General features: G+C 38.6%; 1 protein-coding gene across 1 annotated transcript in view; it reads right to left on the bottom strand.

The window, feature by feature from the left end:
- Ctr9 (RNA polymerase-associated protein Ctr9) overlaps positions 1–10,869 on the bottom strand; it is a 37,305-nt gene extending 26,436 nt beyond the window's left edge. Inside the window, exons 1-5 of the mRNA XM_045736324.2 lie at positions 10,746–10,869; positions 6,701–6,799; positions 6,382–6,483; positions 5,293–5,430; positions 334–480 (exon numbers count right to left, since the gene is read on the bottom strand). Of these exons, the coding sequence (XP_045592280.1) occupies positions 334–480; positions 5,293–5,430; positions 6,382–6,483; positions 6,701–6,799; positions 10,746–10,787 (528 nt within the window). The 5' untranslated portion in view covers positions 10,788–10,869. The remainder of the gene's footprint in view (positions 1–333; positions 481–5,292; positions 5,431–6,381; positions 6,484–6,700; positions 6,800–10,745) is intronic.
- Positions 10,870–16,693: the final 5,824 nt, after the last annotated feature.

Below are 16,693 nucleotides of genomic sequence, written 5' to 3'. Positions count from 1 at the left end.
GTATCTTTCTCCCTCTTTCTCTAGCTTGATCTAACTATACATCTCCCTCTTGATTAATCAATACCTCCATCTTGATCAATCTATATTCCCCTCTTGATCTATCTATAGTATATCTTCCTAGTGATCTATATATCTCAAGTGAGGTGAGAGGAAGAGATGTTAGTGAGGTGAGAGGAGGAGACATTTCTTTCATATATATTTCTTTCCATTAAAACAATCTAGATTTATTCACTGCATTCTGAAAACTTACTTTTATGAAGCAAAAGGAAGATACATACTGGTACTGTTATTAGACATTACACATAGATGATTGCTCAATATAATACAACTTACCTTTTTGTTAAATGCAATGCAGGCTTTTCCAAGTAAAGATGGAATGTTATTAGCCGACTGATTGAGCACAAAGTTAAATTGTGCATCAGCTTGCTCCATCTTATCTCCCTCCAACAAACAGAAATAAGCTCGGCCCAGTAGATGGTTCTGTGCGAGTGGTAAATTTCATTAGTAATAGTACCTCTTTTATGTATGCTATTAAAGGAAAAAATTAAAGAATTAAAAAAAAAAAACAGTTGTATGTAATGAAATACCATTTTCTGGGTGTGTCCCAGAGGTTCTCCGGAGCAACACCGGGTTGATATGTATGTATTAGGCCATGGCATCAGTCAATTTTTATTGGAGTTCTAGCCTAGCGGGGACAACAAGCCAGAACCTGACACTCTGGTCTTCATATTTCTAGGTGCAGATTTGGGACCAGCCCCTCTAATATTTTCCATGTGAAAATTATTAAGCATCTCTCCCGCTAGCACTCAAGAGAATACAGTGGAACCTTGGTTCTCATAGTTTTCGGTACTCGTAGTCAATTTCTCCAAAAAATTTGATTTGGTACTCATTGTTTGCCTCGGTGTTTGGAATTCGTTACTACACGTCCAGGTCCACCAAGCACGTGGCATAGCGGCGCACCTCCGTTTACCAGCGCCTTGCCGAGTTGACGACTGCACTTGAATTCTTTGTGAAGAATTTCACTGTTTTGGGGCCTATTATTAGTTTCTGAACATAAAATTATTATATATTACAGGTCCCAAGAAGATCAGTGGTAAAGCTCAACCTAAGAGAACAACTGTGAGGATGACCATAGAGCAGTAACAAGAGGCAGCAGAGGATTTCACTTCTTCAATAATTAAGAAATGGTGTACAATACAATATAAGAAGAAATGCAAAGTTTTGTTGAAAAGGCTCACCCAAATAAAGCTGTAGCAGGCTGTTAACCTTTTTAATGATAATGTGATGTCTCACTTCAGACAAGTGTTACAATGTCGGAAAAACAAGTGTCGCTAGACAGGTTTTTAGTGAGAAAAACAAGCAGTGAGTCACAACCAGGTCCTAGTGGTAGTAAGGCAAAACATGAGAGAGTACCCCCAGAGAAGTCATCATTGCCTGATGTTATAATGGAAGGGGTCTCCCCCTTCTAACACTAACACCCTCCTCCTCCCTCCCTCCTCATCGCCTTCCATACAAGAGCCCTCCATAAAGGTAAGGTACCTATGAGTAGTTTTCTGTATAAAATATATATTTCTAGTTAATATTTTTGAAGGTGTGGAATGGATTAATTCAATTTAAATTATTTCTTATGGGAAAATTTGTTTCGGTTCTTGTCCTGAATCCTTCGGTTCAGGATTATTGTTTTGAAGGCTTTCTTGTTGGTATTGGCCTCTGGGGGTCGGGTTGGAGCGCATCATGCTCTCCTCTGGCGCAGGGGTTTCTGCTCTTTTGATCTTGGTAATTTGTTTGCAGGTGTCTCCTCCTTTTCTGGCAATGAGACTGTTGCTTTCCGGAGGGGTCCTTGGGTTGTTGATGCTTGGCTGGTCAGCCCGGGGGTGCATCATGTATTGTGTCCGGTTGCGGCTCTCTGCCGTTATTTGCACGCCACAGCCTCAGTGACCGGGGACGCGCTTTGGGTTGATTTGATTTCTCTTCTTGCCTGTTCTAGAGTTCAGGTTTCTCAGGTCATCCGCAGAGTTATTCGGTCTAGCTAGCCTGCAGAAAGGACTGCCAGGCTAGACTGCCTAGCCTGGCAGTCTAGCCAGAAACTCGGCGCATCACAGTGGCTAGAGTTCGTGCAAAGTTCTGGGTGGAATAAAATTCACAGCTTTTGATTCATTTACTTGTACTAAGGAGGTTTCTGCACTTTCTAGGGTGATTGTATTTACATATTCCATTTGCTCTTCCCAATATCCCATGTTTACAGATACCCCATTTATAATATTGACAGATTTTGGGTCCTTGTTTTGATTGTTTCTCTTTGGCCGAGACCGCACCCAACCCTGGCACCAAGACTGCGCTCGGCTTTGGCGCCGAGTCTGATTCTACCTGAGTTTCATGGACAATTTCTTTGAAAACATTGGAAATTTCTATGCAGGCATTTAAAAGTGTTTCTCTGTTCTTCGCAAGAATTTTATCCAGAATTGTAATCATCTTCAAGAAAGTAATATTATCCAGAATTGTAATCATCTTCAAGAAAGTAATATTATCCAGAATTGTAATCATCTTCAAGAAAATAATATTATTCAAGAAAGTAAACGGCACATTTACTGTGCATGACTGCTGACCAGAGTTGGCACTGAGAGCTTTGCTGGTAATCTAACTCCCCAGGGAAGATAACCTAAACCACAAGGATAATTCTTAAGGCGCACCTAGGGAAGGAGACCCTAGGCGCATGCAGCTCCTGTACACTAAAACACCTGGCCACCACACCATACACACACAGGATGAAAATACAGAACAGGAATTGGAGCCGTGAGGTGTCGATCCATTCAAGAACTGGAGTGGTGGGCTGCCGGCTCAGCGCTAGGATATTAACGCTACTGGAAGGGGTAGAGCTATTGAGCAGGAGGGCTAATTGCATTAAGTGTTGCTTGTCTTCTTTCTAGGGAAGATATTTTTATCTTTTAGGTTGTAGATTGCATAGTGTAACCAGATAGTGATCTGTTTTGATTCGCCCACTTTTCCGGGTCCCTCCCCAGTCAATGGCAATTATGACATACTTTAAATGTAAAGTGCTCATAGGCCCTTGCTCCCTGCACCTCTTTGAGGGGGGGGGCCAGGTTTTGGCTCACGGTCCCAGGAAGGCATAAGGACTCCTGTGACTAATGACCCCAAACAAATATCCAAAAGCCTGGCATGACTCCCAACAGCAAAGCCTAAAGTCGGCAAAAGTTACCGGTGAGCGCACAAAATCAGTAAAATGTGTATACTCGTTTCAGTTTTCTCACCATAATTCTTGTGCTACGTCGTTCGTTTTTGGATCATTGTGTTTGCAATTAAATTCTGTACAGGTGTATATGCATACAATATACAAAAGCCCGGCGTGCCTCCCCGCAGGAAAGCCTAAAGTTACCCATAAACGAGTACCAATTGCCACACCGCAACCTGATGTGTATACTCATTCAGTTTGATAACATCAATTTTCGTGTTACGTCTTTCATTTTGGTATCAAATTGTTCGCAATATAAAGGCGCATATTTTAAAACTAGTCCCATAATAATAGAGCAATAACTGGAATTTTAACAAATATTTTAATATTGGAAGCTCATCATCACAAAATTATTTATATCTTTCCAATGTTCTGACATAAATGTTTGTGTTACATCTTTCATTTTGGTATCAAATTGTTCGCAATATAAAGGCACACATTTTAAAACTAGTCTCAAAATAATAGCACAATAAATAGAATTTTAACAAATATTTTAAAATTTTGACCAAAAACGTATTTATAATCTTTCAAGTGTTTGGACATCAAGTTTCGTGTTACATCTTTCATTTTGGTATCAAATTGTGCGCACTCTAAAGGTGCTTATTTTTTTAAACTATCCCGAAGTCGAGCGGATAAAAAATGAATTTTATACAAATATTTTTGTAATGGACGCGAGCACTGTCCACAGCTAGGACTCAAGAGAAAAAAGTGGACGTGATCGGTGCCCAAAGTGAGCGATAGTGTTAAGAAAGATTATTGAAGTTCAGAGAAATAGAATGGTTAGTCTGTATGTTGGAACCCAAATAAAATGTTGTCAATTTATAACCATATGCCATATCTACCATATAAAAGCCAGCCAACATCTGCACCGTAAACACCTGAGCTACTGATATAAATACAAGATATAAAAAATTGTCCCTTAGCAATCAGCTACTTCTTTCATCACAGCTTAATGTATTATATTTTACAAATTAAATGAATTATTAAATCTACATTAGAACCTTGCTCAATGTATTACTACATACTGTACTGATACAGTGGAACCTCGAATAACGAATTTAATCCATTCCGCCTCCATGATTGTCATGTGAAATGAACGTCATACCAAACAAATGTCCCCATTGACAATAATGGAAATCAAATTAATCCTTTCTACCACCAAAAAACACCAATATGATATTCGATGTTTTAAATAATGGAGCAGCCTACCTTACATACACTGATCAAAACTTTATGACATTTTTCTTTCTTCAAATTTGTTACTTTTTTTTTATTTTTTGTATAGCAAAAGGATTGTTTAGTATTTGTCAGGTAGGCTGCTCCATGTTTCTTATAAAAAAAAAAAAGAAAAAATGAAGAATTTTGAAAAACAGAACAAATGTCAAAAAGGTTCATTCGTTGTTCGGCAGGTAAGCTGCACCATGTTTCTTAAATAAAAAAAACGGAAAATAAAAAAACAGTTGAAACAATTTGAAAAACGGACAAATGCCAGAAAGGTTCGTTCAGTGTTTGTCGGTTAGGCTGCTCCATTATTTCAACTGTTTTTTTTTTTTTTAAGAAACATGGAGCAACCTACCTGCTGAACACCGAACGAACCCTTTTGACATTTGTTCTTTCTTTAAGAAAGTTCATTTCGTTTTTCTACAAAAAGGCTTTGCAACAGTATTAATAATATCTGTAAACAAAGAAAAATAATTTATTTGCCTTGTCGGAGGCGTCAGAGAATGTGGGAGAAGAAACTCCAGACCCCACCATGTGGTGTTGACGTTATTCTAAGGAGCGGTCGCCTAACAAGATGAATTGTCGGCGACCAGGGCGTTCGTTACCCAAAATGGTCGCCATTTGAGGCAGTCGTCACTCGAGGTTCTACTGTATTTTGCAACAGAGGTATTTTTTGTAATAATTGCATGAATGAAGTTATGACTTAGAAAAAGTACAAAATAAACAATGTCATTTATTATTACTGTAGTTGTGTAATATTAGTATGTAAATTTTCATCTTTGATTCTTTGCAATATAGAATAGAGCTAATGGATACCTTACCTGGTCATACATGATGATTTTATCAGCAGTTGTATAAAGATAGGTAGCTTTTTGGAACAGATCTTTCTTGGCAGTCTTGTCCTTTTCTTTGTTAGCTTTCTGAACATAGTAAGCTGCCAGAGTATCAAAGGAACGCATCTGCAATATCAGAAGAATGTTGAGTACATTAAATATATTTTGGGCTCAATACAATGTCCAATATACTTGGTGTTAGCATCAGGTATGTACTGATGCTAACACAAGGTACATCAATATGATGTCCAATATACAGTACCTGGTGTTAGCATCAGTACATACCTGGCTCTTCTCTGAACCATAATACTTTTATGGGGTACTGTGTCAAAGGCAAAGGATAGTCTAAGAAAATGCAGTCTGCCCACCCTTTTATTTCTTGCCAAATTTTTGTTGCTTAGTCATAGAATTCTATTAACCCTGTGAGGCATGATTTACCATCTCTGAACCCATGTTGGTGGTGTTACAAAGCCATTTCCCTCCAGATACTCTATGAGCCTTTACCTCACGCTCTTCTCCATCACCTTGCATGGTATACAAGTTATGGAAACTGGCCTGTAGTTCAGTACCTCTTGCCTGTCACCCTTTTTGTACATTGGGACTACATTAGCTGTATTCCAGCTTTCTGGTAGGTCTCCTGTTTCCAGTGACCTGTTATACACCATAGAGAGTGGCACACTTAGTGCTTCCGCACCTTCTTTTAGTATCCACGGTGAGATTCCTTCAGGACCAACAGCCTTGTCACAATCGGCTCCATCTGATTCCTTTTGACCTCCTCACTGGTGAGGTCAAAATCCTCCAAGATGGCTTGGTTTGCCTTCCCCTCATTTAGCACAGGGGTGCTAAAATGATGAGGAGGCACACTCCTTAAAGCTAATATCTTAGCCTATTAGTTCAGGCACTTAAACCTAATATCTTAGCTTTAAAGCTTACCTGAAATATTGGTGTTAGTGACTTCGAGAACCATTTATACACCAAAATTTTTATAAAAACCAATCTATTTTCATATGCTTAGTCTTATGCATACAAGTATTTTACAAAAAAAAAAAAAAAGTGTTAGCCTTAGTACATACATACCTGGTCTTTTTCTGAATCCCGATATATGCTGTTGGCATCAGTTCGGCTCGCTTCCAAAATGCGTACAAAGGCATCTTCATTTTTTTGCTTATAATATTCAATCTGTTGATACAGAAATGAAACCAAGTAAAAATCAATCTTAATGAGTACTGTACTTAATAAATTTTTCATATACAGCTGAACAGGGAATTTGCACAAAATTGTGCAAATGGGCGGTATTATATGTGCAAAATACAGTACTGTATGTCAAGTGTATATCACTGTAAATTATAATAAGCTTAAACTGAGAAGTCAAACTCATACTACAAAATAAACTCACAGCAAGCTCCACCCAATAATTGAGTGGCACTTTCTCATTGGTGAGAATTCCTAGCACTTCATCGCCCTCAGGGAGTTGAGTCAAGTCCAACTCGATGACCTGCAGAAAAACAAAATATTGGTTAAACAAAACCAACCATCATACAAATTGTGAAAATAAAAATAGAGGTTAGTGTGACATGTTGACCAGACCACAGAGTGTGAAGGGACGACGGCGTTTCGCTCCGTCCTGGACCATTCTCAAGTCGATTGTGGTCTGGTCAACATTTTTCAGCCACATTGTTGTGACTCATCATCTGCTTAGTGTGACTATAATGGTACAAACACAACTTTTTAACTCTGACGCTTCTCATAGCTAATAAAAAAAGAACATTACAGATAAATTTAAATATTGTTTTATAATTTGATGTTCTGAAAATTGTATAATGTTTAACCAATTCACAAATTATTTTCTTTAGCTCAACTGTTCCCCCTTGGAGTTTATTTTCTGTACAAAATTAGTGAACTGCCTAGTCCATTCTAGTCCATCCAAAGCGTATCCACTGTGAACTAATTATAGAGAATACAGAAAATGGGCTACTTAAGTCAAACTCCACAGGAAAACAGACCGATTTGAGCTGCCACAACTGAGACAATGAACTACACGATAGCAGGAGTGGCACTGGATCACTGTGCCCCTTGAAAGGCAAATGCCCAGCAGCACAAACCAAACCACTGCCCGTTTATAAAACAATAATATGCAACCACTGCAAACAAAGTAACCAACAGCCCTGATTAGCAAGGCAACCACTAGATACAACTCGCAAACTGAGAGCCAAAGTGGCCATGAATACCTCGAACACAGGACTGGGATATATATATATATGCCACAGAACCAAAAAGTCAGAAAAAAAAGCCGTGGCATAGTCCACACTCAAGAAATATTGCCGGAACAACCGTCGACATCTTCAAGAGAAAACTGGACTGTTTTCTAAGAGAAGTTCCGGATCAGCCGGGCAGTGGTGGGTATGTGGGCCTGCGGGCCGATCCAAGCAACAGCCTGGAGGACCAAACTCTCACAAGTCAAGCCTGGGCCGGGCTTGGGGAGTAGAAGAACTCTCAGAACCCCATCAAGCAGGTATCATCAGTCCTGGCAATTCTAATTGGCAAAAAGGGTCTCTCAGGAGAAACTGGAAGAGCACCTTCATACAAACTTAGGCCAGTGGATAAACCTCACAAACAAAGTTCAGGTATGACATACAGCCACTCTAAAGACTGCCAGGAAAATACAAGTATGCACCACTAGGTCTAAATCTTCCAAATCTGAGACAGAACCAAACGGGACCACTGTACTTCAAGTTGTACTTGAAGTACAGTGGTATTTCAACTGTACTTCAAGTTGACGAGATACATACCTAAAACTCACCAGATGGGAAAGAACTCACTCTCTAGCGAGTAGGTCTGGTCAAGCAACTGACATATGTGGAGAGCTAGTGTCACAATTGATATGTTTGTCCTGCACACCGCCCCCCCATGCAGTGGGCAGCGGTGGATAGGTTAAAATCATTCTTAGAAACTTATCCACCGCTGCCCACTGGATGGGGGGCAGTCCAATCACATAGTCCAATCACATACAAGGGACTATACGTACCCCGTAATAATCAAGTCTCTTCGATTCTATAAGGAGATAATTTGACTGCTACCCAGTATGTAAACAAAGACTTCAGGAGAAAGGAAACATCATCATCATATCTGTCCTGTTGCAGGAATGTAAGTATGGGTTGAAAAACAAAACCACAATGACTATATAGCACAAGGGACATACTCAATTTGGAGACAGGACAGAAAAATTAGGAAAGGCGGTGGCGTTGCTGTGCTGGTGAAAGAACACCTAAAGGTGACCGAAATAGTGACAATCCACAAGAAGTTGACATAATAGCACTAGAGATCTGCCATGAGGCTGATAAACTAATGATTATAAATGCATATAGTCCACCGCCAAGCGGCACATGGTCATAGGAGGAGCTAGATTGTAAACGAGAAGGTTATTGTTATAACAATAATGAGAGACCATAACGAGAGCGGATAACGATAGTTCACGACTGTTGAAAGTCGGCGACTTCAACTTGAAATCCATAGACTGGGAAGCATGTGAAGCTAAAACAGAAGATTTCTGGACCTGTAAATTTGTAGACCTCATCCTGGAAACATTCTTGTATCAACATGTTAAACAAGCTACGAGGATAAGGGAAGGGGACGTTCCGTCCATGCTAGATTTGATATTTACCAGGAAGGAGGAAGAAATATTTGACATTCAGTACCTTCCTCCCTTGGGTAAAAGTGACCATGTCTTTTAAAGTATGCAATGCATTATAATCTGTAAAAAAATAAGAAGGTTGATGCAATTGAAAAACCTGACTTTAGGAGAGGACATTATGGCAACCTTAGACAATTTTCTAGTGAGTATAATTGGACAGACTTGTTGCTAGGCAAGAAAGTGAATGAAATGTATGTCATGTTTTGTGAAATATATGATAAAGGCACAAAAAAATTTATACCAAAACAGAGATGCAGAACTAGGAAACAGGAATGGTTCAACAGAAATTGCGAGAGGGCCAGAGACCAGAAGACACAAAAATGGAATCAATACAGGAAGAGGACAAACCCCCAAACATACCAGCGATACAAAGATGCGAGAAACAACTACACGGCAGTGAGGAGAGAGGCAGAAAGAAATTTTGAAAAAGGGATTGCAGACAAATGTAAAACAGAACCAGGTCCATTCTATAAATTCATAAACAACAAATTGCAGGTAAAGGATAATATTCAGAGGTTGAAAATGGGAAATAGATTCACGGAAGATGAAAAGGAAATGTGTGAAACATTAAATGAAAAGTTCCAAAGTGTGTTTGTACAAAATGAAATCTTCAGGGAACCAGATACAATAAGAATTCCAGAGAACAACATAGAGCACATAGAGGTGTCTAGAGACGAAGTGGAAAAAATGCTCAAGGAGCTAAATAAGAACAAAGCAGTTGGTCCAGATGGAGTTTCACCATGGGTTCTGAGAGAATGTGCACCTGAGCTCAACATTCCACTTCAACTGATTTTTCAGGCATCCCTGTGTACAGGAGCTGTAGCTGATGTGTGGAAAAAGGCTAACATAGTTCAAATCTACAAAAGTGGAAGCAAGGAAGACCCCCTTAATTATAGACCGGTATCATTGACAAGTGTAATAGTCAAAATATTGGAAAAAATAATTAAAACTAAATGGGTAGAACACCTGGAGAGAAATGATATAATATCAAACATGCCCTTCGGCGATCTGGAAGATCCTGTGTATCGAATTTACTGTTTCCATGACCAAGCCAGAGATTTTACAAGAAAGAGATGGTTGGGTTGATTGCATCTATCTGGACCTAAAAAAGGTTTTTGACAGATTTCCACATAAGAGGTTGTTCTGGAAACTGGAACATATTGGAGGGGTGACAGGTAAGCTTCCAACATGGATGAAAAATTTCTTAACTGATAAGAAAATGAGGGCCATCAGAGGCAAGGTATCGGACTGCAGAAATGTCACAAGTGGAATACAAAATTATATGAACATGTTTGCTGATGATGCTAAGAAGATAATAGGAAGAATAAGATACTTTTAATTAGCATGCCCTTCAAGAAAACCTGGACAGAATAAGTATATGGAGCAACACTTGGCAAGTGGAATTTAATGTGAATAAATGCCATGTTATGGAATGTGGAATAGGAAAACATAGACCCCACACAACCTACGTGAACATACGATGTCCAAACCATGCCATCATAACCTAAACTAACATAACCAAGCCAAACGTTACCTAAATGAGTCAAAACGCTTGCCCAGCCATAAGGGACGACTCGTCCAAATATCCGAGGTCATCTGGAGTCTGTCAAGACACACACACCACGACCAGCTTGACCCACAACTTGCGTCAAGACCCTCATCAGTGTTGCATATCTTGCAGGCGTATGACCGCCCAGGATACACTGACGCCCTCACACTTGAGTAACACCCTCACACTCATACTGCTCACCTCATCGCTGTCCCGTAGAGGAATTTCGATGGCCCCGGACATGGTTGCGGGAGAGGCCGCCGTCCCAGCCACCAACACATAAACACTGAGGCAACATCTGCTATTTATCGTCCTACACCCCACCTCCTCCTCACCCCTACATCCCTATTATTTATCTATAATATATACGTGTGTGTATAAAAATATAGTAGTTTTCTATAGGATATAATTTTTTAGTTTTTTTCTGTTTTCTACCAACTGTAGTTTTCAGTTGCATATAGTCCTGGGGACCATTCAGTCTTGTTCGCATATATGTGTATATATATTATATTTATGTATATTATATATATCTCCTATTACATTATATTATTCTTTTCTTATATTATTCTTATATTATTATATTATTTTCTTATATTTTTCTTCTTATTATATTATTGTTATTACATTATATTACTCATATTATATATATCTCCTATAACAGTAATTACAAGAATGTAATAAGAACATAAGAACAAAGGTAACTGCAGAAGGCCTATTGGCCCATACGAGGCAGCTCCTATTTATAACCACCCAATCCCAGTCATATACATGTCCAACCCGCGCTTGAAACACTCGAGGGACCCCACATCCACCACGTTAAGTGGCAATTGGTTCCACAAATCAACAACCCTGTTACTGAACCAGTATTTACCCAAGTCTTTCCTAAATCTAAACTTATCCAATTTATAACCATTGTTTCGTGTTCTGTCTTGTGTTGATATTTTTAATACCCTATTAATATCCCCCCTGTTATGTCCATTCATCCACTTGTAAACCTCTATCATGTCACCCCTAACTCTTCGCCTTTCCAGTGAATGCAACTTAAGCTTTGTTAATCTTTCTTCATGTGAAAGATTTCTAATTTGGGGAATTAACTTAGTCATCCTACATTGGACACGTTCAAGTGAATTTATATCCATTCTATAATACGGCGACCAAAACTGAACTGCATAATCTAAATGGGGCCTAACCAGAGCAAGATATAGCTTGATATAGCAAGAACCACACCAGGTGTCTTGTTACTAACGCTTCGATTAATAAATCCCAGTGTCCTATTCGCCTTATTACGAACATTCATGCATTGATCCTTTTCTTTTAAATTCTTACTAATCATAACTCCCAGATCAATTTCGCAATCTCATAAGAACAAAGGCAACTGCAGAAGGCCTGTTGGCCCATACGAGGCAGCTCCTATTTATAACCACCCAATCCCACTCATATACATGTCCAACCCATGCTTGAAACAATCGAGGGACCCCACCTCCACAATGTTACGCGGCAATTGGTTCCACAAATCAACAACCCTGTTACTGAACCAGTATTTACCCAAGTCTTTCCTAAATCTAAACTTATCCAATTTATACCCATTGTTTAGTGTTCTGTCTTGTGTTGATACTTTTAATACCCTATTAATATCCCCTTTGTTATGTCCATTCACCCACTTGTAAACCTCTATCATGTCACCCCTAACACTTCGCCTTTCCAGTGAATGCAACTTAAGCTTTGTTAATCTTTCTTCATATGAAAGATTTCTAATTTGGGGAATTAACTTAGTCATCCTACGCTGGATACGTTCAAGTGAATTTATATCCATTCTATAATATGGCGACCAAAACTGAACTGCATAATCTAAATGGGGCCTAACTAGAGCAAGATATAGCTTGAGAACCACACCAGGTGTCTTGTTACTAACGCTGCGATTAATAAATCCATGTGTCCGATTTGCCTTATTACGAACATTTATGCATTGATCCTTTTGTTTTAAATTCTTACTAATCATAACTCCCAGATCCCTTTCGCAATTCGACTTGGCAATCTCAACACCATCTAGCTCGTATCTTGTAACCCTATCATCATTACCTAACCTCAGAACTTTACATTTATCAGCATTAAACTGCATCTGCCAATCCTTCGACCATTTCAAAACCCTATCTAGATCAACTTGAAGTGATAGTGAGTCCTCCTCCGAATTAATTTCCCTACCGATTTTCGTATCATCGGCATATTTGCAAATGTTGCTACTCAAACCTGAATCTAAATCATTTATATATATTATAAACAACAGAAGTCCCAGGACAGAGCCCTGAGGCACCCCACTTACAACATTTTCCCACTCTGACTTGACTCCATTTATACTAACTCTCTGTTTCCTTTGGTATAGCCATGCCCTAATCCAGCTTAATATAGCACCCCCAATACCATGAGCCTCTATCTTTTTAATCAGTCTTTCATGTGGCACTGTATCAAAAGCTTTGCTAAAGTCAAGGTACACAACATCGCAATCCTTACCACTATCAACTGCCTCAACAATGCTAGAATAAAAAGATAACAAATTTGTTAAACATGAACGGCCATTTATAAAACCATGTTGCGACTCAAATATTAATTTATGTTTTTCAAGATGAAGACGAATTTTATTTGCTATTATAGATTCGAGTAACTTTCCCACAATAGACGTTAGGCTAATTGGTCGATAGTGAGACGCAAGTGATCTATCTCCTTTCTTAAAAACTGGTATCACATTAGCAACTTTCCAAAATTCTGGCACTCTGCCTGACTCTATAGATTTATTAAATATGGTTGACAGTGGGTCACAAAGCTCCTCTTTGCATTCTTTAAGCACCCTGGCAAACACTTCATCCGGCCCTGGGGATTTGTTTGGTTTGAGTTTTACTATTTGTTTAAGAACATCCTCCCTGGTAACTGCTAAACTCGTCAACCTGTCCTCGTCCCCACCCACATAGAATTGTTCGGCTGAAGGCATATTGTTAAGTTCCTCTTTAGCAAATACAGATACAAAATATTTATTAAAAATACTACTCATCTCTTCATCACTATCTGTTATTTGACCTGTCTCAGTTTTTAATGGACCTATCCTTTCCCTAGTCTTAGTACGATATAACTGAAAAAAAACTTTAGGATTTGTCTTTGCTTGCCCTGCTATGCGAACTTCATAGTTTCTTTTTGCTTTCCTTATCTCTTTTTTAACATTTCTAACCAGTTGTACGAATTCCTGTTCTAAAGGTCTATACCAAAGTTCTAATGGCTATACCAAAGGAAACAAAAGAGTTAGTATAAATGGAATCAAGTTGGAGTGGGAAAATGTTGTAAGTGGAGTGCCTCAAGGCTCTGTCCTGGGGCCTTTGTTGTTTATAATATATATAAATGATTTAGATTCAGGTTTGAGTAGCAACATTTGCAAATTTGCCGATGATACGAAAATCGGTAGGGAAATTAATTCGGAGGAGGACTCACTATCACTTCAAGTTGATCTAGATAGGGTTTTCAAATGGTCAAAGGTTTGGCAGATGCAGTTTAATGCTGATAAATGTAAAGTTCTGAGGTTAGGTAATGATAATAGAGTTACAAGATACGAGCTAGATGGTGTTGAGATTGCGAAGTCGGATTGCGAAAGGGATCTGGGAGTTATGATTAGTAAGAACAGGTTAAGGGTTTGATTGAGGGTTTGAACAGGTTATGATTGAGGGGGAACAGGTTAAGGGTTTGCTATCCCGGAGCTGGCATTGGTGATATTATAAACAACATGAATGATATTATGGCTGGTAATGGGAACAATCCCATTATTTGCATTAGCGTGGGAGGAAATGATGTTGGTCGAGTCAGGAGTGAGGAACTGATTCAGAGGTATAAAACAGCCATAGAGTTAGTTAGGAGCAAGGGAGGAATCCCGATCATATGTGGCATTCTTCCAAGAAAGGGAGTGGGAAATGAATGGATATCGAGGGCACTTGGTGTCAATTGCCGGCTGGAAAGATATTGCAAATCAAATGCAATATCTTTCATAGACAACTGGGAACACTTCTATGGAAGAAATGAAATGTATGCTCGTGATGGGGTGCATCTATCGAGAGCTGGGGATGTTGCTGTTGCGAACTCGCTAGAAGAAGTGGTTAGAGGTGTTTGTGTGGGTTTAAACTGTTAGTAGATAGAGGTATGGGAATTGATTTGGAGGAAGGAGGTAATAAAAGTATGTGTTTGTGGGAGAAAGGAATTGGCAAAACGATCAGGGAGAGAGAAGGTCCGCAAAATAACAATTCACTTAGGGTATATTACACTAACAGTAGAAGTCTAAGAAATAAAATTAACGAATTAAATGCTCTTGTCTGCACAGAAAAAATAGATATTATTGCACTTACCGAAACGTGGATGAATGTAGAAAATAGAGAACTATTAGCTGAATATCAAATATATGGATTTAAACTATTTCACACAGATAGATATATTAGACGAGGAGGTGGAGTAGCCATATATGTTAGGGACAATTTGAAATGTAGTCTCAAAGAGGGAATCAAAACAGAGCCACACACAGAAACTATTTGGATTGAATTAAACGAAAAAGCTAATAATATTATAATAGGAGTAATATATAGGCCACCAAATTTAGACAGAATGGAAGCAAAGCATCTATGGGATGAAATATCTAGAGCATCTAGATCTAACAGTATTTATGTCATGGGTGACTTTAATTTTAGCGGAATAAACTGGTTGAACAAAACAGGGAATAGTGAAGCAGAAGATTTTCTAGAATTAATTGACGATTGCTTTCTTACGCAACACATTAAGGAACCAACACGGGAAAATAATATTTTAGATTTAGTGTTAACTAACAGGGAAACGCAAATTAATGACATCGAAATAGGGAGTGAGCTAGGGAGCAGTGATCACAAAGAAATCAGATTTAGCATCGAATGGAATAGACCAGTAGGAGAAAATTCTGTTAAAGTGCCAGATTTTCGAAAAGCTGATTTTAATAGCCTAAGAAATTTTTTGGGTCAAATTGATTGGAAAGGCTTGGGTATGGGGTGTGGGCCGGTCTTGGAGCGAGACATGAACCCAGCGATAGGTGACTTAAATGGGGATTTCGATGTGGATTCAATATATAACTTATTTAAGAATATTCTAAACAAAGCACAGGAACGTAGTATACCATACAAATTGAATAGATCGTATACTAATGACCCAAAGTGGATAACAAAGAATTTGAAGAACCTTATAGGTAAAAAGAGAGCTTGGTACAAAAGGATTAAAAATGGGGAGGTCACTTTAGAACAGGAATTCGTACAACTGGTTAGAAATGTTAAAAAAGAGATAAGGAAAGCAAAAAGAAACTATGAAGTTCGCATAGCAGGGCAAGCAAAGACAAATCCTAAAGGGTTTTTTCAGTTATATCGTACTAAGACTAGGGAAAGGATAGGTCCATTAAAAACTGAGACAGGTCAAATAACAGATAGTGATGAAGAGATGAGTAGTATTTTTAATAAATATTTTGTATCTGTATTTACTAAAGAGGAACTTAACAATATGCCTTCAGCCGAACAAGTCTATGTGGGTGGGGACGAGGACAGGTTGACGAGTTTAGCAGTTACCAGGGAGGATGTTCTTAAACAAATAGTAAAACTCAAACCAAACAAATCCCCAGGGCCGGATGAAGTGTTTGCTAGGGTGCATAAAGAATGCAAAGAGGAGCTTTGTGACCCACTGTCAACCATATTTAATAAATCAATAGAGTCAGGCAGAGTGCCAGAGTTTTGGAAAGTTGCTAATGTGATACCAGTTTTTAAGAAAGGAGATAGATCACTTGCGTCTAACTATCGACCAATTAGCCTAACGTCTATTGTGGGAAAGTTACTCGAATCTATAATAGCAAATAAAATTCGTCTTCATCTTGAAAAACATAAATTAATAATTGAGTCGCAACATGGTTTTATAAATGGCCGTTCATGTTTAACAAATTTGTTATCTTTTTATTCTAGCATTGTTGAGGCAGTTGATAGTGGTAAGGATTGCGATGTTGTATACCTTGACTTTAGCAAAGCTTTTGATACAGTGCCACATGAAAGACTGATTAAAAAAATAGAGTCTCATGGTATTGGGGGTGCTATATTAAGCACTTTATTGGATTAGGGCAT

Source organism: Procambarus clarkii, chromosome 6 (genome assembly GCF_040958095.1).
Source record: "Procambarus clarkii isolate CNS0578487 chromosome 6, FALCON_Pclarkii_2.0, whole genome shotgun sequence".
NCBI classification, from domain to species: Eukaryota; Metazoa; Arthropoda; class Malacostraca; order Decapoda; family Cambaridae; genus Procambarus; species Procambarus clarkii.
The sequence above is the reverse complement of the archived record's forward strand: the minus strand, read 5'-3'. Positions and strand labels throughout refer to the sequence as shown.